A 26757-nucleotide genomic window follows, 5' to 3' on the forward strand; every position below is an offset into this window, starting at 1 on the left:
TCATGTACACAGTAACATTCCACTGTACAAACCTGATTGCTTTTCCTTTTTCCAGCAGGTATCAATTGGAAACGGCTTCTTGGTTATAGGTGGGACTTTGTGCCCATGTTTCCTTCTTAGTGCTGAGATTTTTGTCTTTCACCACACATGATCTGCACAGAAAATGCTTTAAAATATACATATATTTAACTAGGCAGTGGTGGCGCACACCTTTAATCCCAGCACTTGGGAGACAGAGGCAGGCAGATTTCTGAGTTTGAGGACAGCTTGGTCTATAGAGTGAGTTCCAGGACAGCCAAGGATATACAGAGAAACCCTGTCTCGAAAAATAAACCCAAAGAATGAAGTTATAAGGGAGACACTGGAGAAGGGTGGAAGAGGGAAATGAGGGAGCAGATATGATATTATGTCATTTTATACCAGTGACATTCTCTAATAATAAAACATTACATGTCACAAGTGAAGTAATTTGCATATATTTCCATAACTCTGATGAGAATAGGGATATAAACTAGAAAGACAACTTAGGCAGGGACTCCCAAAACAGCAGCTCTAAGAATGCCCTTGATTCTCCAGCTAGAACACCACAAGACAGCTCTGGTTCTTTATCAACTCCTAAGTGAGTACCTTGCCTAGACACTACATAATGAGTTAAATGCTAGTCCAAATACCAATCCCTTCTGGTGAACAGCTTCGGAACTAAATCTCTGTATTTTCTTGGTGGAAATGGGTTATATCTTTAACTCAATTATCTCTTCAGATCTTCCTGATCTACCTCTGGTCTCGGGTGAAGACCTAACATTCTAAGCTTGGAGAAAATACTCGTGTTAATCCATCTTGGCCTGTCTATCATCTAACCAAGAGACCACCCTTTAGGAAGGCTGATTCACATAAAGCTCAGCAAAAGAGATGGGAGGACTAATTATTCCCTTAAGGAGGTAATATACTTTTCCTTGGCCAGGCAGTGGTGGCACATGCCTTTTATCCCAGCACTTGGGAGGCAGAGGCAGGCGGATTTCTGAGTTTGAGGCCAGCCTGGTCTACAGAGTGAGTTCCAGGACAGCCAGGGCTACACAGAGAAACCCTGTCTCAAAAAACCATTGTATATATATACTTTTCCTTGATGGAATTCCGGCCCTCTCTGCAGTCACTTATGGATCCTGAGCAGCAGCTCTGCTGAATTACTCAGAAAAATATAGCTTTCCTTTGTTTTTATCATTTTCCCTCAGACACTCCCCAGAGCTTAGGCATGCTTTCCCAGAAGCCCTTACTCTTGCCCTGTGTCTGTTTATGAATGCGTGGTTCTCTCTCATCCACATTTTCCCTCAGAGCAGCTTCAGCAATTACAGCTTTACCTGCCTTGTTTTCTTTATAAATTCTGTTAAAATTGCCCTCAAGCTTCTTTCTGAATCCATTAATTTCTTTGATTGAATAAACTAAGAACCTCAAGGGGACACCTCAATTTCCTCAGCAATAATACAAAAATTTAAAATTAAGCCATTCTAATCTTTATACTGCAAACAAACCTAGTTTAAGAAAAAAAAAGAAAAGAAAAATATTCGCCATATAAGTGTGGTAGTGTTGACTGTATATGTGAAGTGTAGTGTATTTTTGTTAGTACAGGATTGAGAGGGAATGTGAGTAAGTGTGAAAACTCAAGGTCAAGTCTCTCAAGTCTTTCTTCCATGGTTGCCCACTGTCTTAATTTCTGAGTTAAGGTCTCTTACTGAATCTTAAGCTCATGAATCCAGGTAGGCTGCCTGGTCAATGAACTTCAGGTATCCCTGTATTCCCTCCACCAACCTCAGTGCTGGAGCTACATGAGAATACAGTTAGCCTTGGATTTCCATGGGTTTAGGGCAAATGAACTCAGGTACTCCTGATTGAATACTGGCATTTTAACCAAGTGAGCCAGCTCTCCAGCCCCAGAAAAGTTGTTTAAATAGTTTATTAAGTTTGAGAATTATTATATACATTTGAGTGCAGGCACATATGTCAATGCGTGGGGTGGTGGTGGTTAGAAGACAGTTTTCTAAGAGTGGGTTCTCTCTCATTCTACCATGTGCATTCTGGGTATCAAATTCAGGCTTGCTCTTAAAGCCTCTACATGCCGAGTCATCTGGTCCTGCCAGAAAATATATATATATATATATACATATTTTTGGAAAATTTCAGTCTTATACCAAGGTATATATGGATATATAGATACTAGGTGGGGGCAGGGGAGAAAGGGATAAAGACAGAGACCTGGAGTGAGAGAGACCACACAGACACTTCAAAACTATGTAGCCCTGGCTGGCCTAGGACACAGAGATTTGCCTGCCCCCGACTCCTGAGCACTACGTTTAAAGGTATGGGCCACCACAAAGGTTAAAATGATGAATTCTCACATAATTTTATAGCTTTGACAATTATCCATCTTATTTCAACTAAACATAGTTCTATTCCCAGTTACTCTGGAATAAATTCTTACCCATCATATTGTTTTTCCGAGCCTCTCTATTTAGTACAAGGTGGTGTAGAACCCACTCTACAGCCTAGGCTTGCCTCTTCCTCCTACCTGCCCGTGCCGAGATTACAGGACCGAGTCACCACAACTGTTATATCATTCGTGTGTACGTACGTCCCTGTGTATGTTCAACCCATAAAGAGTTTGAAAAACACAATATTACTATCCATTAAAATTAATTTCCATTATTTGTTTGTTTGCTTATAGTCGGGGTCTGTGTATGTAGTCTTGGCTGTCTTGGAACTATGCAGACTAGGCAATTTGGAGATCTGCCTGCCTCTGGCTCCCTGGTGATTAAAGGCGTTTGCTACCACGCCTTGCATTAATTAACTTCAATTTCTTATCAAATATCCTGTGACCTCTTGGTTTTATTCCGTTTATAATTCCAGTTTTTAATCTCTTCCACTTAAGTCATTAAAGTCTTTTCCTCGCTGTTGGGTATATTACATCACTTGCAGCGCTACTCCAACGACCCCCACCCCCACCCCGTGAAAGTGGTTCCCCTCAACCAAGAGAAAACCAACAACACTGAGAAACAAGCCACACGCGGAACCAAAGTTCCCCCTTGCCCGCGGGCTCCGAGGGGAGCTAGTTTTGTGTTACACAGAAGGCGGTCCGTTCCTGTACAATCGACACCGGATCCCGGAAGCACTCCTTAATCTGCTCCGGCCCGGGCTCCTCAGGCGGCTTGCCGGAGCGCCTGGGGTGCACTCTCCACGCGCCCGCGAGCTGAGCGGAACCCAGTCGATGGCGGAGATGGAGAGCGCTGTGGAAGGCCGCACGGCCAGCGTGCTGTTCGCGGGGTTCCGGGCCTTAGGACTGTTCAGCAACGATGTTCCACACGTGGTGCGGTACAACGCGCTCAAGCACCGCTTCTACGTGACGACTTGCGTGGGCAAGAGCTTCCACACATATGACGTGAGTGATTTCCTCCTCCCGCTTCCCGGGAACCAGAACTGCCCCGGTATAGTCCCACTTTCGCCTCCCACCTACCTAGGGTTTCCCTTTTTGCCGCCCTGTCTTAAGTAATCCTTCCCTGTTGTGCTGTCCTCATTGCATCATTGTGCCCTTGCAGTTCACCTGGGGGCGGGTTTCGGAGGAATCTTCTGACCCAGGAGAAAACTACTGAACATGTCAGTTTGGGGACAGTATATCTGTTTACATATCCCTAAGCATGGGAACAAATAAAGCAAGACCCTATCCCTCGTTCATAATTTTTTCCACAAGAAGACGACTTCTTAGACATTACTATTGTACAATTGTCCACTAAAAAGTTGGTTGGAGATTCAGACTAAAACAGTAAAACAAGTAGAGGCGGTGAGATAAAGATTGAGGGACCCCTTCATATTTGATAGCTCTCCAATTTCCCTACGTGTCTGAGAGTTATAGCACCGGTCTTAAGTGAAACTGTAGACACTCCGGGTTGATTTCATTATCTGGTAGCAACCTTGCGTAAACTAAGAAGTAAATCTTTGAAGAATTAAGTTACTTGCCAAGGCCTTGCCTCTTAGAGATGGCGTGAAACTTTTAATAGCCTATCGGCCCTTGCAATCCTTAAGAAGGACAGCTGGAGGCTGGGAGGCAGATGAATTAATGTCAGGTGTGGCTGGCAGAAGAGCTGTTGGGTTTCTGAGAGCCTGGTTTAGTAGTGGTGAGAAGAGTGGGTTATAATGAGCTTCTTCACCCTGTAGGAGCATGTCTTGATGCTTCCACCTTGCTTGCAAGCTTTGGGCTTTGTGGAAGTTTTCTAGCTGAAGTGTAACTTTTCTTTTTCTCACTTAAAAGTTCTTGAAATTGTCTCTTGTCAAGTGCTCTCTCGCTACTCTGTTACACAGAAACAGGTTTCCCCCTGCTCTGCTTCCAGGTGCACTCTGTCCTTAGAAAAGTAACACATCCTTTTGCTTATCTGTGTATTGAAGTTTATGGGTTTAAAAAAAAAAAAAGTCCCAGCACTTGGAAGGCAGAGGCAGGCAGATTTCTGAGTTCGAGGCCAGCCTGGTCTACAGAGTGAGTTCCAGGACAGCCAGGACTACACAGAGAAACCCTGTCTCGAAAAAAAAAAAATCAGTTTAGATCTCTTTTTGTTCTAACTTGTGATGCACTTTTATATTTACTCTTAGCACAACAGCATTACATGTTTGAAGACCCAGTGCTGGTCAAACCAATCAGTGCATTGTCTAAAACTAGAAATAACTTAGAAAGAGTAAAATTATGAACCTTTTGTGTTCAAGTCACTGATATGCTCAGGACATTTTTAAGCTTATTTGGTCTACTATTTCTCCTCCAGCTTTTACTGTGCCCTCAGACTTCCTACAGATTAGCTTATTATACAAGAAACTTAAGACAGATTTTTGAATAGGACATACTGTGGATAGCTAATATTTATTGAACATTTACTGTATAATTGGCTCAATTCTGTTTTACATATGTCTATTCAAAATCTCTTTGAATGACCCTGTAATGTGTATATTCATTCTACTTCCCAACCCCCTTCTCCCCCACTCCCCAAGGGTCGAATTCGAGGGCATGCACTAGTTAAGTAAAATTCTGGATGTCATACAGCTGGATTACTACCCATATACTAAGATGTGTGAGTTACACTGTGCAAATTAGTCACGCCCACTGTTTTTGTGTGATCTACGAGTCACAAGTGGTTTTCATGTTTTTATAAAAGTTGGAGGAAGATCAAAATATTTTATGATATGAAAACTATGTAAAGATTACACTTTAATGCCTACACAATATTGGAGTCCACCCAGGTACATTTATTACTTATGGCTGATTCACAAGCATTTTGAATAATAAAAAGAGCTAGGGTCAGTGAGTATCTTCCTTCAGAAAGAATAGTGTAGCAAATTTATGTAGGAGGTAATGACTTAATTTGGGGGTCTTAGGTTGTTAATGAAAATGCGTTTAATTCTTCTTTTTATTTTCTAAAAACAGGTTCAGAAACTTAGTCTGGTTGCAGTAAGTAAGTATACTTTCTTGTGAATTTTTCCATATTTGCTCTATTTGATAGTTTTTATTTTGTCATAAATAATAATGATAAGGGGCAGGACAGGGTCATGCTTTGTTGTCCCTTGTCATGTCACTCAGGTGTCAGGTGCAGTCCATCAGAACTTGTGTTTATGATCTACATGACTACTTAAATGGCTGATTCTTTTTTTCTGTGCTGGGAATTAAACCCTTTGGGCCTTGCACACACTAAGCTGATATTGTACAACTCAAATTCATCTTCTTTGCTTATGACAAGTTCAGTTATTTATTTTTGCTTCTTTAATAATTTTCACTTTGAGTATTTTGGACTCAAGTACTTTGTCAGGAATAACAATGAATGACATGTGCTGACTTCTCAGTGCTGTGTCGGAGCACTTATAATGACCTTTTCCTTTGTTGCTACTACTTATTCAGTGGTAATGTGCACTTAGACACTGATTGTCCCTTTATCCTTCAGAGTGGCTCTTTTAGCACTTAATGTGGTACTTACCTAAATGAGTTATTAGCACGGTAATTTAAGTGTGCACAGGAGTGTGCCTGCACAAATAAAATTAAAAGAAAATTAAAGAACTGTAGTCATTGTATGATCAGGATAAGTGGAACAAATTAGAGGCAGGGAGACATCAGAGTGTATGAGCTCTGGGGAAACTGACTACCTCTTGGGCCAGAGGACCAAGGCAAAGAATAGCTTTGTTGGATCCTGGTGGGGATGGAAGAGTTGGAGGAGAAAGGAATTTAGTTGTAGAAGGACCGGCTAATGTGTTTATTCCTTCTACTATTTAAAAAAAAAAAAAGAGGAGTCTCAATTCAGTTTGTTGTTTTCAGTGAGTAGTATATTTACTTTTCTGAAAGCTGTTTAATAGACTAAAAGGCTTGGCAGCTCAGAAAGACTGGCTTTACATTCAAATATAATCCTTGTGAGATGCAAGACTTAAGGAATTCATTGTATATGTCTGAAAAATCCAGTGTGACTTGTTTTAAGTAAATAAGCAGAAGAGAGTAAACTAAGTTGAGTAAGAAAGTGAATCGGTAGTTCTACAGAAAATACTGTTTCGGAATGTAAATTTCAAAATGGAACACTCAAGATAAAACATACGTACACCTATCCTCTATGTACTATATTCTTTAGCCCTAAGAGAGGAACGAGAAAGAAAGGGCAGTATGCTCAAGTTTGTGAAAGAGAACTTAGGGAATTGTATCATGTGAGAGTGACTAGAGGTAATAGGCATATTTACTTTGGGAAAGACTTGAATAGAAACAATATTATAAATAATTATTGTAGGGATGAGCATATACAGTACTGTATGGAGTTTCTCAGAGTTAGTCCAAGTTACCATTTACTTTTAAATTTTTCTTGTAGTAATAAACTTTATCTACTAGATGTCCAAAGCCAATTTATTAAGTGCTGATTTTTTTCCCAATTTCTCAAAAAGCTTTTTCTTTCTGTTATGTCTGTATAAGATACATATTTATGATATTGAAGTCAAAATTTTATACTGATTCTCATTTTTATTTAAATATATTCAAATTATAGTCATGAAAGTATTTTATGTATATTTAAGATTTCCAGTCATAACATTTCTTTTCTATTTTTCCCTAGGTAACTCTGTTCCACAGGATATCTGTTGCATGGCAGCCGATGCGAGGCTAGTCTTTGCAGCATATGGGAACGTTTTCTCTGCATTTGCCCGCAATAAAGAGGTTTGTATTATGAACTATTTTATTTTTCCTATTATTGCAGTTTCTAGAGGAATAGAAGATGGGTTTCATGTGAGAGAGATAGTGTGTCTGCAGATGATGAAGAAAACTTAATAAAATAACTGTAGTCATTTTATTAAGGGGGGCAATTTATAGTCAGGGGACATCAGGAGCTATCAGCTCTGGGGAAACTGACTTCCTCTTGAGCCAAAGGACCAAGGCAAAAACTAGAGTTATTGGATCCTAGTGGAGACTAAAACCCTGGAGGAGAAAGGAGTTTAGTTGTAGAAGGACAGCTACAGTAAAGAAATTCTTTGTCAAAGCAGAAAAGTATAAGGCAAAAATAGTCTACCCCTATTTTGCCCATATCAACTGGAAGTCCCTGATGGAGGAGTCTGGAGGCCAGCCTCCTGAGCACACCTTTCCTCTAGGATGCACGGCGTTGCTCTGGTAGTGTTGGGAAAGAGACCTGTGTTCTGCAGGCCACTTTTCTAACGGCAGTAGAGAGCTGTAGCTCTCATTTCTGATATCTTCCTACTCCATACTTCACTTGCGTATCATTGAGTGGCCTGAGCGAGCAGCTGAACAGGCCTGGCTCCTTATTATTTCTTCATTTTAATCTCAGTCAACAGTTTGATAACATTTCTTCCATGAGTAGTTTAATTGTTAATATGCTTTCTGGATAGCCTGATAGTATTACATGATGGTCTAAGTAACATGGATCTCTTACACTTTGAAATTGTAGATAGTACATACTTTCAAGGGCCATAAGGCAGAAATACATCTTTTGCAACCCTTTGGGGATCACGTTATCTCAGTGGATACTGACAGCGTCCTTATTATTTGGCACATTTATTCAGAAGGTAAGACTTTATTTCTTTTCCTTGGGATATTATGTGTACTTATGTATGTAGCTAAAAATCTTACGGTAACCGTAAGTTCACATGTACACATTAAAACACTGAGAATATTTAGCATGTATGGAAAAAGGTTCTAAATAAGCAGTTTGACTTAGATTGTGAACTACTTTGAAGGCATTAAGTGTGCTTGTCTCGGCTACTACATTCTCCATTGTACTCTCCACGCTTGGCAATGTGTTATGATGTGCTTTTCTCTGTGAAGTGTTTGGATACACATTCACACTTGAGTCATTCTTAGGTAATACCTTTGTCTTTAAAGTAAATTGTGGTAGTTTGAGATCCTGTAATCTGAGAGGAAGTGTTCGTCCTTTTTTAAAGGATGTGACTCAGTGCCATTTACCTGATACTCCTTTGCATTGTGTGAGAGTGTGTGGAAGTCTCAATGGTTAGGAGTTTACCTACCACCAGCATATCTCTAGCCTTCCTTAATAAGGTATGGTGGCTCTATTGTGAATCGGGTCTATGGAGTTATTTGTTTGTGTTTTAAGTTACTCTTCTCTCTGATCCATTGAACAGTGAATGTGTTTGCTTTTAGTAACTGTCTTTCTTTAGAGAGTCCCCTTAGAGGTGTACTATGTCCTCATTGAATTAGTGATCCTTTGTTTTCGCTTTGTTCATGTAAGAGAGAGTATTTCCTATGAAGATGGGTGCTCTTAGGTCTCAGAATCTAGCTTTTTCCTGGATGCTAGTTCCCACATTTTTTGTTGCTGTTACAACAGCACAATGAAATAGGTTCTTCCTGGAGCTGTTTTTAGTGACTGAGTAAACCCGCTGCTACAGAAAGGCAAGGATCTCTCCAAGTAGCACTCCAAAGTTTGGACACACATCCCTGTATTTCTGCTCTTCCATTGTGCCTTCTTTGACACTAAATTTTTGTGAAGTTTATTGAAACATTTTAATCACAAGCTAAAATAAAAAACGAAGAATTTTAAGTGTGCTAAGCATGCAGTTTCTAAGGCTTTGGATTGTATAGCAAGCCACTGTGGCTGTGCTGCTCTCCCACTGCACAGGGTTAGCTTGCCGCCTTCTGTATGGGAAGCGTCTGAGGAAGTGTGTGCTCATAACTGTTAGCCTTGAGGAGGTGTGCCTCTCTGCGTTTGTTTCAGTGGCTGGGAGAGCTGCTTAGAAAGCAGATACCTTGTTTCATTTGGAAGGTTCTCTCCTACTTTATGGAGTTACAGAAATCCCAGTGCCAACCCCCAAAGTCATTTTTAATCCTTCTTATAAACTGATTTGGCAATATAATTTTGGGTAGTAGTATTTACACTAGAGCTTGTTGATTATTCTTGATACGTTAAAAGACATTTAAAAGTTGCCCTATCACATTTTTTTAGAAATAGTTCTTGGATAAATAGGAAAATAATATTTATTGGATAAAGGGCAGGTGAGATGGCTCAACAGATAAAGGCATTTGCTGCCAAACCCAGGGTTCTGCATTAGTCCTGCATGGTGGATTGAGAGAACCAACTCCTATGGGCTCTTCTGACTTCCACATGCACACTGTGTACATGTGTGCCCATCACAGACACAGAATAAATAATTTTTAAAAGTGTTTATAAGTTAATATGTAAGTCTTTGATTTACTTTATATTAAGTCTCTGGTGTGTTATATTTACTTGCATGTAGTAGATGTGAATATATGAAAATGTATTAACACTATTTCATAAAAAATGTTATTTTTACTTTTGTAGAAGAATACCTTCAGTTGACTTTTGATAAGTCAGTTTTTAAAATCTCTACAATTTTGCATCCAAGCACCTACTTGAATAAAGTCCTACTGGGCAGTGAGCAGGGAAGCCTACAGTTATGGAATATAAAGTCCAAGTAAGCACTTACACAAAATGCTTTCAATTCTCATGCTGTCTTTTACCTTGTACTTCCTCAAAGGTTATGAAGCCTCTGTTCATCGTTAACCTACTGCCTTTGACATACAGCCCCTGCAGCATATGTGAGAGCTGGCATATTGTCCTGCTATATGATGGATGGCATCATAAATGGCCGTTGAACACTATTTACTAGTGGCTCAATAGTTATAGTGAAGGTTTCCATAAAGTAATTGGACAGTGACTAGTAGAAATGCTTTTTAAACAAATTGCTTTACTTACTACCACTCTGATGACTACCTACTATTAGTAGAGATGGAAGACTAAATGATTTTAAATATATATTTACCTATTATTTGAAAACTTACCTAAAGAGGAGGGAAGGCAGCTCAACCTTTATGTAGTGTTTTAAAAAGCAAACAAGGGACTGGAGAGATGGCTCAGTAGTTAAGAGCATTTTCTGCTGTTACAGAGGACCTGGGTTTGGTTCCCAGCACCCACAAGGTGGCTCACAACTGCCTGTAACTACAGTTCCAGGGCATGCAACACCCTCTTTTCAGGTACCAAGTGTGAATGTGGTGCACGTACATACATGGGGCACTCACATGTACACATAAAACACTTGAGTCCTCCCAGATATCCTTTCCAAAGCCTTTATACATTTGCAAAGGGACGGTTTGCCATTAATCCTAGTTGATAGTTTTAAATCAGTATTCAGTTCAACTTAATAACATTGACTGCCTACCCTGTGCTAGGTTCAGGGTTATTGACCAAGGTCTGTTTCTTAGATTTTTTTTCTTAGATTTTTCTTTTGCATTATTTGCTGTACTTTAAGTATCTATTGCATAATTATTGAATAAACTCTGCTCGTTTGTACTTTGGAATGTATGATTTAATACTTCGGTGATCGTTATGTTTCCAGATACCTTTGTTTCATGACCTTATTTTATTATTGATTAGATTTTGAAACCTAAGGCAGCATTAGAAATTTCCTATATAATCATGTAATATGCAGATACTACTCCTATCAGTGGTACTATTTCTAGAAATAATTAAATTGCAATGAAAATGAAATTCCTGTCTAATTTTTGTTTTTCTACTGTGAAGTGGCTCTTGCTCATGGTGTTATTTTTCTAAGAGTAATGTGCTACAGCTTATAGGGCTGATGTCCATCTGGACTCCATTACTTATTAGCTATATTACCTTAGCTTCATTATTTCACTTCTCTTTTGTTTTCTGGAACATGGTGAATGTTGATAGCATTTATTTTATGTGATTTCATTTTAAATACTAAGTAAATTAGCATATGTCCTGAGAACAGTGAGTGTTAAAGCAAGAATTCAGTAACTAGCACCTGGGTGCTGGAGAGATGCCCAGGGGTTAAGAGCACTGGCTGCTTTTCCAGAAGACCTGGGTTGGTTCCTAGCACCCACATGGCAGCTCACAGATAACTCTAGCTACAGTGTGCTCTTCTGGACTCTAAGGGCACTGCAAACATAGCATACACATATCTACATATGTAACATGCAGGCAAAACACCTATATATGTAAAAGAAAAGAATCCTTTAAAAAAAGGATAGTGGGGCTGGAGAGATGGCTCAGTGGTTAAGAGCACTGACTGCTCTTCCAGAGGTCCTGAGTTCAAATCCCAGCAACCACATGGTGGCTCACAACCATCTGTAATGGGATCTGATGCCCTGTTCTGGTATGTCTGAAGACAGCAACAATGTACTCATATATATAAAAATAAATACATCTAAAAAAATTTTTTAAAAAAAAAGGTAGTATCCCTTAATCAAAAAAGTAAAAATAATAAACAGCACCTGTTATTTTTATTAAATACATAGTTGATTTTATTTTCCTTTTAAAAAATAACGTTTTCTCTTTCTTCTTGCAGTAAACTTCTATATACATTCTCAGGGTGGAAGGTTGGAGTGACAGCTCTTCAACAGGTTAGGATTTTTTAATTAAGAAACAAGGCTAGGAGAAGACACTCTTACTTTCCTAGAATAACCATGTTTTTAGGCATAAATAAACATTAATACTTAGCTTTGTTTCTCTTTAAGCTATTACCCTGAGGAAATGGTGTTCTAGAAGCTTAATTGAAAATAAGAAATCTTATGTGCTTGGAGTTTCCTAGTGATTTTATTCATGACCATGTCATTTAGTGCCTTATGTAGAACAGAAATGAGATAACTGTGGTAGAAGTGAGACTATGGGCCATACAGAGGACTTCATCAGGATATTGAACTTTTCTATTTGAAATAATTGGGACCCAAAAGTTCTGATGCTTATTAGTAGATGTCCATAAACAACTGCTTTTGTTTTCGTGTTTAGTCAGCCAAGTGTGTGCATAGTGTGCATCTGTAGACCATCCGCTATAGCCTCTGTTTTTTTTAAATATGCACTGCTTGCTCAATTTATTTGCATTCCACTTTTCACTTTGTTCTGTTTTGATGATATCCCCTGAGACTCCAGTAAGTACCGGGAGGGCAAGGATCCTGTTTGTTTTGTTATCCTTAGCATCTAGAGTCTACCATGTAGTAGGCCCTTAATAGCCTTTAATGAAATGTATAGCCTGACTCATTGCATACTGATACTGGATATTCATCTGTGTTAAGACCAGAACTTGTAAGTGAACCCCTCTCTGTTAGACCATTATAAAGGCCAGTATAATCATTGACTAATAATGTCAGGACAGACTAGTTAGGAATGTTAGCATGTTTTCTAGGGTTTTCCTATTTTCTTTTGATAAAGCTGGCTACTTAGGTTTCCATGTTTGTGGCAAGGCTTTCCATGTTTTTAAGATTTGACCTTCCTCCCCCATTTCTTCTAGTCAGAAATTATAGTGAATTCACATAGAGTCCTCTTGTGTAATTGTTTTCTAAACCAAGTTAGCATTGTTTAAGGGGTGGGAAAGACTGTGATAACAGAGTTAAAGCTGGGGAGTAATTTGGAAAACACATTGTTAAATACTTGAATGTTAATAGCTGGTAATGCCAGAATGATTATATCAGTGGGTCTTGTCTTCTCCCTTTCAGAAGGTATTTCATTTCTTTTGATAGCATATACTAGTATGCATCATTAAGAAGTTAACATTGTTTAGGAAAATAAGGGGCTGTGTCATTTAATTTTCAGGCACCTGCTGTGGATGTTGTTGCCATTGGTCTTGTGTCTGGTCAAGTTGTCATTCACAATATTAAGTTTGATGAAACATTAATGAAGTTCCATCAGGACTGGGGACCTATTACTTCCATTTCATTTCGCACAGGTAACATTTAACTTACTTAATCATTAGAGTGAAGAATACTTAATTAATACTTAATCATTAGAAAGATAAGGGTATTTTTTAAAACATATTTTTGTACTTTAATAGAAATTATAATACTGAAGAAAAAGACATAGAAATGTGGGCAATGTCTTGAGATGTTTTTGATAATGTTTTTGTTTTATTAACAGATGGTCATCCAATAATGGCAGCTGGAAGCCCGTGTGGCCATATTGGACTCTGGGATCTAGAAGACAAAAAATTAATTAATCAAATGAGAAATGCACACTCTACAGCAATATCTGGGCTGACATTTCTCCATAGAGAACCATTGCTTGTTACAAATGGCGCTGATAATGCTCTTAGGGTATTATGATTATTGTTGTCCTCTTCTAAGTGCATGTGGCCTGGGGTTATTGTAGTTTGTTTTAGTAGCTCAGCCTTGGATGTATGGCTGAGGGAGTATGGGATGAGATTGGTATAGAGGAAACAAAAGCATAGCAGGGTGCATGACTGCCATGAAGTGGGTCAGAGTTACAGCTTAGTCTTCAATGCAGCCCTGCCCAGTGTATTCAGAAGAGTGACATAAGTACCTGCAGATGGCACATGGTTGAAGCAATTCACCACTGTATTTTCTTGTAGATATGGATATTTGATGGCCCTACAGGGGAAGGACGACTGTTGAGATTAAGAATGGGGCACAGTGCGTCTCTTACCAAGATTAGATATTATGGACAAAATGGACAGCAGATTTTAAGTGCAAGTGAGTTTCTGCTTTCTAGCATTTATTTTGCATCAACATTAAGAGCTAGGAACTCAGTATTCAGTTGGTTTGGTATTTATAAACTTTTTCTTCTTTCTAAATGGCTCTTTCAAATTGTAGCCTTTCATAAGACCTAGCTTTCCAACTTCCAGGATTGGCATTGTTTACCCTTCTAGTTGGTGGCATGAACCTGGGAGAGTGAAGCCTAAAAATGAGACCAACAAAAGTCTCATGCAATAGACAAATTCACTCAGACCTTCAGGAAGCTTATATTCTGAGGATTAAGAAGACTCACATGAGTAAGGTATTTAGTCACAAGAACAAGACACACATGCAAAAACATTTTCCCATCGAGAGACACATGAACTCCTATCCACTACACTTGGGAGGAGCAGGAAACACATGCCACAACAGTTCTGTGTTTTGAAGAAACTGGTCACAAGACTCTTGTCTTGTTTTCTCACAAGCACTCAATTCTCACAGGACTTCATCTTGACCTATTTTCTGACAGGCATGTTCTGTTGTTTTGATGATCCGACTGGGTTTTCTGTTCATATTAATAGGTCAAGATGGGACTCTACAGTCATTTTCTACAGTTCATGAAAAATTCAACAAGAGCTTGGGGCATGGTAAGTCATTTGCAAGATAGAAAGCAAGCTGCTGGTCAGAAAACAGAAAGACAGAAAAGAAAGCTAAGTTCAAGATTGTGAAGGAAGTTCTGTTAGTTCATCTCTTTGTTGGATAATACTGTGAAAAGTGGATGGAGGAAGCATTATTAGACTATGCCCATGCATGCTTGTGTTCATATTCACATCTCTAAGGGAGTTAGTTCCTCCTAAAATGAAATTAGAGAGGGGGTTTCTTCACAGCTCTTCTCACCTAGGAGGGTGTGGTCTTCAGAGAAGGATTTGAGTTCTCATGGCACTGCCACACTTAGTGTTACTCGGTGGCATGTCACAGGCTTTTTTGCCAATATGCATGGTATGAAACATTTTTTAAACTATTTTTGTCTGATTGCTACTATAGTGTTGGCCACCTAACTTGGTTCCCTTTGTATTGGTTCTGTACTATCTGAGGGAAACTCTGCTGGCACTGTTTGGTTCTTTTGGTTCATACAACTCTGACTGTAGTATCTTTGAAAAGTAATAGTGTTTTATTTTTGCTATTTCATACAATTTATTTTCATGACTGACTTGAGAAAGTATTTACTGATAGAGGTAATTACAGCTATGCTTTGCCTCCAGCTTAATTGGGAGTATCTTGTTGTATATACTTACTGTAACAATAAAAAACTTTTCTTAACATACTTTTTCATTAAGGAACTTTCCTGTTGTCCCTTTCACCCATCCCTAGGATTAGTAAACAAAAAGATAGTCAAACGGAAAGGGCTTCAGAACACCATGTCAGTGAGGCTTCCACCTATCACACAGTTTGCTGCAGGTGAGTACCTAGAAATCCTTGGCTTTTGTGTCTTCATATCCTCTATTTTAATAAACTTTCTGTATATTAAATGTTCAGAAGGTGACCTTAAGTGAATGCTGGCCTTACACTGAAAAAGTTACCTTTAGCAAGAATTGTTCTGTGTTAATCTCCTTTTTTAGTAATACCCATTAGTAACATTTGATGTCATAGTCCCTTAGTTTGATGTCTTAGTTAGAGGTTCTATTGTTGCAACGAGACACCATGACCAGGACAACTCTTATAAACGCAAACATTTAATTGGGGCTGGCTTACAGTTCCCGAGGTTCAGTCCATTGTTATAATGGCGGGAAGCCTGGCCCCACATGGCCTCCACATGGCGCTGGAGAAGGAGCTGAGAGTTCTACATCTTGATCCACAGGCAGCAGAAAGAGACTGTGTCACAGTGAGTGTAGCTGGAGTATATATGAGACCTCAGAGCCTACTCCCATAGTAACACACTTCCTCCAGCTAGGCCATATCTTCTAATAGTGCCAGTCCCTTTGTGCCAAGCATTCAAACACATTGGTCTATGGGTGCCTTTCCTATTCAGACCATCTTCTAAACTCGACTATCAAGATCCTTGTATTTTGGCTATTTTTTCTTCCACCTCTTTCAAGAAAATACTTTACCTACTTACTCTCCTTGGTTTTTCTTAGTCACTTTTTTACTGTTTAAAAATGTTAATTCATTTTTTTAATGGGTATGGTTGTTTTACCTGCATGTGTACATGTGTACCACAAATGTACAGGGTGCCCATGGAGGCCAGAAAAAGGTCTTGGATCCCTTGAAACTAGAGTTATGGGTGGTTGCGAGTCACCATGTGGTGCTGGGAATCAAACCTGGGTCATCTGCAAAGGTGGCCAGGGCTCTTCACCACTGCTCCATCACTCAAACCCCTACTTAGTCACTCCTGGACCCCCTACCTATAGGGTGACATCTTGCCTGCTAATTTCTGTTTACTACCACTCTGAGTGAGCTATGATTTTTGGATTTTCTAGACAGGGTTTCTCTGTATAGCCCTGGCTGTCCTGGAACTCACTCTGTAGACCAGGCTGGCCTCAGAAATCTGCCTCCCTCTGCCTCCCAAGTGCTGGGATTAAAAGCGTGTGCCACCACTGCCCGACTCGAGCTATGATTTTTATACTAAAATTTCAGTAAGCTCTTCTTGAGTCCCCTTAGAAAACACTGTCATGCTATCATACTTTATTGTTACAATTGTTTTCTCACCAAAATTTATGGTGAAATGTGTTAGCTTCATTTAGCCATTTATGTTGCTTATATCAAACAGTATAAAATAATATGATTTTTACTTGTTTATAATCCATTAGATTGGGAAGCTGATCATTATTAAGGTAGCCTGTTTTTTTACTATTGTGTCTTGGTGCAATATGTGCACATGGGCTCCTAGCTGCCTACCTCATAGGTGAATGCATTTCTCTCAAACAAACATTTTGATTTTTGATTTTACTGTGTTTAAGAGGAAGCTCGTCAAAGTGACTGGGATGGTATCATTGCTTGCCATCAAGGGAAGCTATCTTGCTCAACCTGGAATTACCAAAGATCTACAATAGGTGCTTATTTTCTCAAGCCAAAAGGATTAAAGGCAAACATCACTGCAACAGTAAGTGACCTTGTTGATTATGGTGTTTTCTCCTTTAAAAACACTATGCTAGTTTTACTAGTAAGTAGTAAATTTACTTTAGTAGTAAGTTTACTACTACTACCACTAATGGAAAAAACAAAAGCAAAAAAAACCCAGGGTTTAACCCTTTGGAGATATAATGCCTTAACAGTATCAACTTTTCTAACTTGTAGAGATTTTATTTAATTTGGGATTTGATATGAAGTACTGTCTCCCTGTGGCTTTGATTTGCATTTCCTGTAGGACTGTTGCTGTCAAGCATGTTTTCACGTGGTCTTGGGCTATTTGGATATCTATTCAGAACAGCTACTGCCCTCCCTGTCTTGTTACACTTTAGGAAGTATGATTCCTCCAGGTCTGTTCTCTGAAGACGAGTTTGGCTCTTTTGTTCCTATGAATTTTACAGAAACGACGATTAGGGTTTTGGTTTTAAAATACGTGGAATTGCTTTTAAACTGCACTGATTACTAAAATATCAAGATAGAATTTACATTTGCATATCCATCTTGCATCTTGCAACCTTGATAAACTCATTCACTTTAATGATCCTTAGTGGATACCTCTGCTTTTGAGAATGCTTATTACAGTATAATTTAGCATTCTACCCTATTTTGTACAGATTGCTTTATAAGCATTTTCTTGAATGATAAGCAAATCTTTAAGCTTCTTATGGATTTCTAAACCTCAGAAATCTTAAGATTCCTTAGGAAGTTTGCCTGGATAATTTTAAATAACTGTTCCCATACCAGTAGTAAAAATGTTCTAGCTTTTTCCAGATATTTTCCTTATTTCCTCCTTTCTTTCTTTTTTCTTTTTTCTTGGGTCTTTGAAACAGTGTTTGTCTGTGTTGCCCTGGCTGTCCTGGAACTCACTCTATAGACCAGGCTGGGCTCAAACTCAGAGATCTGCCTGCCTTCTGCCTCCTGAGTGCTGGGATAAAGTTGTGTGCCACCACCATCCAGCCCTCCTTAGATAATTTCTTCATACTTATTTAAAATAGAAATAGAAAAATAGAAATAGAATTGTATACTGTAGTATAATGCATTATATTTAGGAAAACTAATAAATCAAGATGAGACATAATAATTTGGAAAAACTTTGGAAAGCATGATGTATAATAAAAGTAGTATTATTTTCTGTGTGATTTTAAACTTAATTCTGCTCCCCTTTCTTTTTTTTTTTTTCTTTTTTTTGACTAAAGGCAGTAGATATAACTTCCTGTGGAAACTTTGCAATAATCGGCCTCTCCTCAGGAGCTGTAGATGTGTATAACATGCAGTCTGGTATACATCGAGGAAGTTTCGGAGATGATAAAGGTATTGAATTTTTTTGCTCTTTAAAATAAGGTTTAGATGGGTTTTTCTACTCTGTCTGACTCATACTGTTACATATGATATAAACACCATTTTAAAATATTCAATGGGGGAAAGTCATGAAGAGATTAGGGGGAAGAGGATACAAATTATTTTTCTTCTTTGCTTTAGGCAAATATTAACTATTTTATTAAATTCTCTGTCATGACATCAACTGATTTTGCCTTAACATCCTAATAACTAGCGTTGTCTCCCTGCTTTGTAATTCGGTTTAATTTCAAGAGTGTAGGTTTTATCAATAATGGGACATCAGGTATTCCAATAAAGGATTCTCTCTTGCTATATTGTTTGGTCAGATTACTGCCAATTCTGACTTCTCTTTTTCTTTCAATGTGTATTTTAAAAGCTCATACTGGCTCTGTTAGAGGTGTTGCGGTGGATGGATTAAACCAGCTGGCAATTACAGCTGGAAGTGAACAGTTACTCAAATTCTGGAACTTTAAAAGCAAAGTTTTGATCCACTCTCTGACCCTTGATTCATCTCCAAATATGATGCTGCTACATAGGGACAGGTAAACTGCTGCTTGTACTAACAAAGATTTCCGTTGTGATGTTTTTAGTGAGAACTCCTAACTAAAGCACATTACCAGGTGGGAAGAAATCAAGAACATTTTAGTAAATAACTGTATAGTTTAATTTCTTCAAAGACATATTTGGTTAAAAAAATTAAATTTTTTTTAATTTAAAAATTTTAAAGTTTTTTGTCTTTGCTTATTAAAGCTTGTACATTTGTCTTCCCAGTGGCATCCTGGGGCTTGCCTTGGATGACTTCTCCATTACTGTCCTCGACATAGAAACCAGGAAGATTGTCAGAGAGTTTTCTGGACACCAAGGCCAAATAAATGACATGGTAAAACGAAACAGCTTTTCAAATAACCTCACTTATCTCCTATTTAGGATAAAGATGTTTAAATAATTGGATTGGTTATTTTTAATATCCTTATTCCCATCATAAGAAGGCTTTCAGAATGAATGATAATTTGTAGGCTACTTTTCACAGAGATTTTAAGAAAATTTTAGGAAATAGTTTATTACTTTTTTAAAAAAAATTGATACTATCAGATTAAAGTATAAATGCCAGAATTTATTTTTGTCTTTATATAAAGTTAAATATACTTTGTAGAGTGAATGTTTCATTTTGTTTTAAACTAAGCTGAGAGAATTTATATGTCTTTTCTATTTGTAATGAATTTATGATAGCCTGGAACACATTTACTCAGGTATTGTTACTCAGATTTTATATAACTTTAACCCCAAAGGGTTCAGTAGAAACATGATGACATTTCCATTGTGTCTCTCTGGAACGTGATATGTGATAGCTACCATATAAGCTGATTCTAAAGTATATTTTATTTAAATAAATCTAATCACCTTAAAATTGTTAACTGAGGACCGTGTTAAGTATATGGTATCATTTAGTATTAACTGCAAGTCCACTATTTGGAAAGAGAAAAAAATAAGGAAAGCACTGGATGATAAAGGTAGTAAGTTCACAACCATGTCCCTTATCAGGAGTAAGTGTAGGTGTCAGAATTGACAGTCCCTTACCTCTTCCTTTACAAATAGGAGAAATTGGTCAGGAATTACATTGTGTAACTTGGAGATTGGCAAAATTAGTCTTGGACAGATTTTGTTTTGAAGGTATCTGGAGGAGCCAGGGTGGGAGTCGGGTATTATGTTGAAATAGCATTTTAAAAAACATCTGTCCTAGTCAGCTTGCTCTTCCTGTTCCTTCCCCTTGTAGCTTTTACTTCTCTACTTGTGTCTTTACTTTGTCCCACTCAGAGATGTTCACTTCTGTTGAACATTGTAAAACAAATGTGTTAGCATTTGTAATACAAGCCTATCTCTGAGAGCCAGTTTTTCCTATCCTGTGCTGTCTGCAACCCCCCTCTCCCAATTCAGCTGTCTATACCCTAAAGTTTGAATTTTAGTAATCTTGCTGCAGCCTATGAATAAATTAGCACTGAATTTACTGCAGTAACATTTGCTGATAAGAAGTCGTCCCTGTGGTACATATAAATCTCAGGTTCCCTGCTGCCATAACCTTACAGCTTTGGCTCGTTTCTTATGTGAGCTAAGGTTCTCAGCAGCACATGGAAGAGGATCCCTTGCCCAACCTTTTATATCTAGTAACAGATACTTAAAGTAGCATCAGGAATCCCTTACCTCAGCGTTTGAAAATATATTTGATCATTGTTGTATTAAACTGTTTTGGAAATAAAATTTTCATTAAGGGAGAAAAGGTTATTTTTAAATAAAGCAACAAGTAAAATTAGGATTTCCTTATTAACATTTTTCAACAGAATTTTCATTCCCGATCTTCAGATTGTAGTGATTTAGATAATTTCCCAGAGTGAGTGTATTAGAAGAGAGTTTTCAGAGACACAGCATTGTTACTTTTAACAATGATGTGTAGTCACAGCCTATCCCTTAGGTAAATACACAGTGCTACAAAAGTTGACATAATGTTTTTAATTTCGTGAACTCATAATTCACTTAAAAACCTAATACTTATGTAAGTCCCAGAGAAGAGATATAGGAAATATGTTTTTATATATATAATTCTTATTTATATTTTGCATAGTCACATTCATCATTTCATGAAGCCTAAAATCTTTTCAAGTTTTGTATGCTTTAGGTGTTCATGTATATACATGTATCCATATACATACTAATACATATACTACATGTTATATATATTTTATTGTTTTAAAGACGTTCAGTCCTGACGGCCGTTGGTTGATAAGTGCTGCGATGGATTGCTCTGTTAGGACTTGGGACCTTCCTTCTGGGTGGTGAGTTCACTTTTAAGTCCCACAGATGATTTCTCAGTCATTGTCTGAACATGTGACTTTCACCTGTTATTTATAGCTATGAAGTTGGCAGTGTGTGTTTGTGGAGTGTTGTTGATCTCTTAAGTATTAGGCACTAACATGACAAAAAATATCAAGGAAAATGCAAATCTCTCTTACTCATTCCTGCAAAATAGAGACCCAGATGTGGTTTGTGTAAATCTCAAGAAAACCCATTATGTGGTCTTGAGACATTAGTATAGCCCAGGCACATTTTATTTTGAGGATTTTTGCTAAAGTTCATAGCTCACATAGTTGAATTTAATTACAAGGTCAAGTGCCATAGATTTCCTCAATATTGTTTTTCTCTCTTCTCTCAATAATAGGACAGTGTCAGAAATGTGTTTCAAGAGTGAAAGTCACTCTTAATCCAGCTCATTCTCAGGAATTAGTTTACTACACATGTACAAGCAGTCTGACCTTTAAAAAGGAAAATCCCATATTTCTCATTTCCCAGTAACTTTGCTATAGGCAGAAAGCACACCCACCTTCCAGCATGTGCAACTGATTTAGGGTAAGCACAGCTAAAGAACCCAGGAGTGAGCCCAGCCCTAATCACAAGGGACTTTTGTCACAGGTGTGTCACCTTCCCTTACATGAGTGAAGTAAAATGCAGTCACTTTAGCTCTTAGCTTCAGAATTTGAAGATACTTAGAAATATTGGCGGTTTATTACCTCCTGGACTTTTGTTGTTGCAGTTTTCTAGAACCTAGTATTATAGAATTGGGATTAAAATAAGAATAGTGATGTTTTGGGTGGCAAGTTTATCTTTGGAATGGAAAACAAGGATCTGAAAGTAGCATTTAAAACTTTGAAGTTTTGATTCAGCAGTAACATTTTTGCTGAACTTTTTATTTCAGTAAGTAGTCAAGTAGATTTAAATGTGGTAGGGTTTCAATTTTTTTAAGTATTTTTTAGATGAACACTAAGGTTAATGCAAAAGCAAGACATACTAAGACATCAAGTTGTTACAAGAATGTGAAATCACCAATTGAACAAAGTATATTTTTATGAAAGAAGAAAAAAATCCAAGTAATTCTTTGATTTAAATTTGGAGTGGCGCAAATAACTTGCAAAGCAGTATCAAACAGCTGATGCTGTCTGCTGTCCTCCAACCCACGCAGTCACTGGGCGCTTCTCACCGTGTACTTCCTTGGTATCCTAATAAACATGGCACTGTTGGTAGTTCTATTGGACAAGCTAGGAAAACGAGCCTTCAGAGATTCAGGTTTTGTTCAAGATGGATTGTATTGTAAACACTGAGCATAAGCACAGGAGGAAGAGCCTCACGTCAGCCCTGTTCTGTTTGTGTTGTGCTGTCTCCGGGTGGAGCCAGTGTCTTCCTCTAGAAGACAGGTAATAAGGAAGTAATTTGTTTTTCATTGTAGAAGGCTAGGGAACTGTTAAATTGTTTAGCTTCTCCCTTTTAAAATTGTACCAGGACAGCAGCCTTTGGAGTTTCCCTGTTGTTCCTTCATTAAGAATTTTCATCATTTATTTAGCATGCTTAGTATTTGAAGAATGAGTATCCTCAGGCTGGAGAGGTGGGTCAGCAGTTGAAGCACCGTCTCTTCTTGTGGAGGACCTCGCTTCAATTCCCAGCACCCACATGGTGATTTACACTTGTCTATGACTCCAGTTTCAGGGGCCTCAGCAGACAAAACATCCGTACACATAAAGTATCCTCAATTAAGAATTAAAATGAGGGCTGGAGAGATGGCTCAGTGGTTAAGAGCACTGGCTGCTCTTCCAGAGGTCCTGAGTTCAGTTCCCAGCAACCACTTGGTAACTCACAACCATCTGTAATGGGATCTGATGCCCTCTTCTGGTGTGTCTGAAGACAGTGACAGTGTACTCATATACATTGAATAAATAAACAAATAATATTAAAATTTTTTTAAAAAAATAAAATGAGTAGGTTTATTATGTAAGCTAAACAGTGAGGTGTATGTGAGTAAGCATGTGAATGTAGCCCCACACAGCTGTACCCATCTGGAATGGCTCCTCTTTAAAGCACATTACAGGCTTACCGATTGCAAATATAAGTAGGATTCATAATCCCTGAAGTCTTGTCAGCAGGCTAATGCAGACTACTTTGTTTTATTCTGGTATTCAATTAACTGGAAATTCAGGCTGAACTTTCTAGGGGATGAGAAATACACATAAATGGTTTTAGTTGAAGTTTGTATTTTGTTTTATCTCATTCCTTCCCAGCTTTACAATCTATAGAACTTTAACAGAAAAATTGGAAAAGACGACATTTAACATTTCTCATAAGTTACAACCTTTCATTGGTTCTCCTTAGTAAAGATTCCTGTAGAAAGTGGTCCCATTACTTTGGCAATAAACAATATACCGATTATCCTGGCTTCACTCTGGATTAAGCTTGGACAGTGAAGCCATATGATTTAAGTGACAGCAGAAAATATGCTGTATATGTGGAAACTGCCTTCCTCAATTTGGTGCTCTCACACAGTGGAAGGACAGCCTACCCACACAGCACAGCTGTAGACATGAAGTTGCACAATGAAATTGACAAAATTGAGTTCTTGAATAGAACAAGTTTGCTCAGGCAGTTAATTCTGTGAACTGATGGATTAAAACATGGTAGGAAATTTGGCCCTCTGCTGTGCATCAAGACAAAGGCGAAGTAAAATGAGGAAATTTGTGTTTTATATACTGGGAAACTAATGTCTGCTGTGGGTTGTTTAGATGAAGGGAATTAAACTTTTTGACAGTTTAACATCACCAGCTTTTGAGTGGTTGAGCACTTTGCTTTTTTCCTCTGTCCCCTAACACAATCTTTCTTGTGAGCTTGCCATGGCAGAAACCAGACTGCTTATTGCTCCTCTTTTCCTACATCTGAGAACTGACCAGTAGCGGTTATCCTGAACACACTTTGGCATTTGTTAGTTTCCAGGACTCCTAATTGTAATCATTTTTTATCTCGTTTTGGGTTTTTCACTTAAGGTTTATTTAAGTTGTTAATGAGTTTTTCAGCAAACATGCCAGCTAATGTCTTACCTGAAGGAAGAGCTGCCATGGACAGTCACACTGCGTATAGTGTATCCCACACTGCCTACAGTTCCACTGCTTATATCTAGTGTGTCCCACACTGCCTGCAGTTCCACTGCTTATATCTAGTGTGTCCCATACTGTCTGCAGTTCCACTGCTTATATCTAGTGTATCCCACACTGCCTGCAGTTCCACTGCTTATATCTAGTATGTCCCACACTGCCTGCAGTTCCACTGCTTATATCTAGTGTGTCCCACACTGCCTACAGTTCCACTGCTTATATCTAGTGTGTCCCACACTGCCTGCAGTTCCACTGCTTATATCTAGTGTGTCCCACACTGCCTGCAGTTCCACTGCTTATATCTAGTGTGTCCCACACTGCCTGCAGTTCCACTGCTTATATCTAGTGTGTCCCACACTGCCTGCAGTTCCACTGCTTATATCTAGTGTGTCCCACACTGCCTGCAGTTCCACTGCTTATATCTAGTATGTCCCACACTGCCTGCTATATCTTTAGTTCCAGATATGGTTAAAAGCGCAGTCTTCTTGGGCACGATTCCTGCTTCAGTTGATTTCTATCTTAAACAAGTTTTTAAATCTTACTGGAACTTGACTTTCTGATCTATATGATAAAGATGATGGTGTGTCACCGGTTATAAAAATTACATTAGTCATTTCAAGTACTTGGATCAGGGTACTTACAAGCATAAAGTACAGGAGCAGAGACGAGTTAAAAACTGCTATTATCTCTTTATTAAGTCATTCCTATGAGAATAGAGCCTGAACTTAGATATTTGTTATATGTTCCCATGAAAAAATACATTGTCTTTGACATAGTGACTTTTGTTTTTTATAACAGCTGAGTTTTAAACTAACTAGTCTACTCTGGGGCTGGAGAGGTGTCTCAGCTGTTCAGAACACTGTTGCTCTTGCAGAAGACCAGGGTTGGATTCCCAGCACACATAGTAGTAGTTCACGACCATCCATGACCTCAGTTCCAAGGATCCAACAGGCACACATGTGGTACACATACATGCATGCTTGTAAAATATTCATATGCATAAAGTAAGACACAAATACAAAACAAGAACAAGTCTACCTTTTCTGAAGGTGTTCCTCCTCCTGTCACCTGAGGACCCGTGCTCCCTAGCCTGCCTTCCCTTCCTGCAGCCACTAACCACCCTAGAAAGACTCTTTACTGCTAAGTGATTACTACCATAATCTACTGTTCTCCCTGTCCAAATATAGTCTGCATTCTGTTGGTGAACTTCTATATTAAATAGAAGATTCTACCATTATATGCTCAGAGACCATCAGTGGCTCACTATCAAGATGTGCGTAGGTGTTGTTGTGTACTTCGTGCAGTGGTCCCTCCCTCCTCTGTATGCTGTCATTAAAATAGTTTCCAGTAAGTATACTAACCTGGGGTGAGAAAAACATTGTTTCCTCTGTACTCTCCTTACTGTTGAATCCAGCTAATTAGTCTGTTTAATGTTCCCAGCTTTCCCCTTAAGGTAATTGTTTTCACACAGGAGCTGAGTTGACAAAGCACTGGCTAGTGGTAACTGGTTGTAATATGTAAAAAACTTTCATTACTTATTCTTTTAGTCAAAGATCTGTGTATACCCCCCACCCCTTTTTCAAAGTCTACCTTTATGATGATGAGCACGGCTTAAGTACTTACTCTTTTTGTAGCCTTATCGACTGCTTTCTGTTGGACTCTGCTCCTCTGAACGTTACTATGTCCCCAACTGGAGACTTTCTAGCAACCTCCCATGTGGATCACCTTGGGATTTATCTGTGGTGAGTTCTTCCATACATCTCTTTCATTTGGGGCAGGAGGAGGAAGACGACAATGGTTAAGATTGGTAGCGGTTAAAATTACCACCTACTTTGTTTTTATACAGTGGAACTATCACACAGCCTAATTCATCTACCATGAATCTAGGACTGATACTTGATAATTTAGATAACTTTGTTCAGGTGCATGTTCTAAATTACATTAACTTTTTGTCTGCTATTATATTTAACATATTTATGTATCTAGGCATAGATTATATATTTAGAACTATATAATTGTTGCCAATTACTTCTGAACTTCAGTGTGCTTTATAAAGTAAGGCACACATGAGCACAATGCTTAGTAAGATACATCGTAGTTGCATGGCCTTCATAACCATTTAAAAATATGTGTGGTTCTTCAAACTGCTGGGTTGAACCTGTAAGACATTGTAGTTAGTGGTGAATAACCTGCACCTAGAAAAAATATATCTCTTTCCTGACTTTATATATCCAGTTCTTTTAACTGCCTTGTAATCTTTGTATTTATTGGCTGCTGGTCTTAAGCCTGTAATCATCCTGTCTCAGTTTGATGAGGGTTGGGACAATACTTTTCTTCCTTACCAGTCTTTTCTAGCTCTAATTATAAAGT

General features: G+C 38.4%; 1 protein-coding gene across 2 annotated transcripts in view; it reads left to right on the forward strand.

Moving 5' to 3' along the window:
* The first annotated feature begins 3106 nt into the window (after positions 1-3106).
* Wdr36 (WD repeat domain 36) overlaps positions 3107-26757 on the forward strand; it is a 29352-nt gene continuing 5701 nt past the window's right edge. Inside the window, exons 1-17 of one of the 2 annotated variants that reach the window (XM_031365255.1) lie at positions 3107-3427; positions 5453-5480; positions 7107-7207; positions 7950-8067; positions 9816-9948; positions 11845-11899; positions 13086-13218; positions 13407-13582; positions 13858-13978; positions 14542-14607; positions 15332-15418; positions 16918-17060; positions 18283-18397; positions 18801-18966; positions 19196-19304; positions 21173-21252; positions 26022-26129. In XM_031365255.1, coding sequence (XP_031221115.1) covers positions 3257-3427; positions 5453-5480; positions 7107-7207; positions 7950-8067; positions 9816-9948; positions 11845-11899; positions 13086-13218; positions 13407-13582; positions 13858-13978; positions 14542-14607; positions 15332-15418; positions 16918-17060; positions 18283-18397; positions 18801-18966; positions 19196-19304; positions 21173-21252; positions 26022-26129 — 1910 coding nt within the window. In that variant the 5' untranslated portion in view covers positions 3107-3256. Of the gene's footprint in view, positions 3428-5452; positions 5481-7106; positions 7208-7949; positions 8068-9815; positions 9949-10257; positions 10508-11844; positions 11900-13085; positions 13219-13406; positions 13583-13857; positions 13979-14541; positions 14608-15331; positions 15419-16917; positions 17061-18282; positions 18398-18800; positions 18967-19195; positions 19305-21172; positions 21253-26021; positions 26130-26757 lie in introns of those variants that run through there. The other variant, XM_031365256.1, reaches the window with a different exon arrangement.

The sequence above is a fragment of the Mastomys coucha genome, unplaced genomic scaffold, assembly GCF_008632895.1.
Source record: "Mastomys coucha isolate ucsf_1 unplaced genomic scaffold, UCSF_Mcou_1 pScaffold13, whole genome shotgun sequence".
In the NCBI taxonomy this organism is placed as follows: Eukaryota; Metazoa; Chordata; class Mammalia; order Rodentia; family Muridae; genus Mastomys; species Mastomys coucha.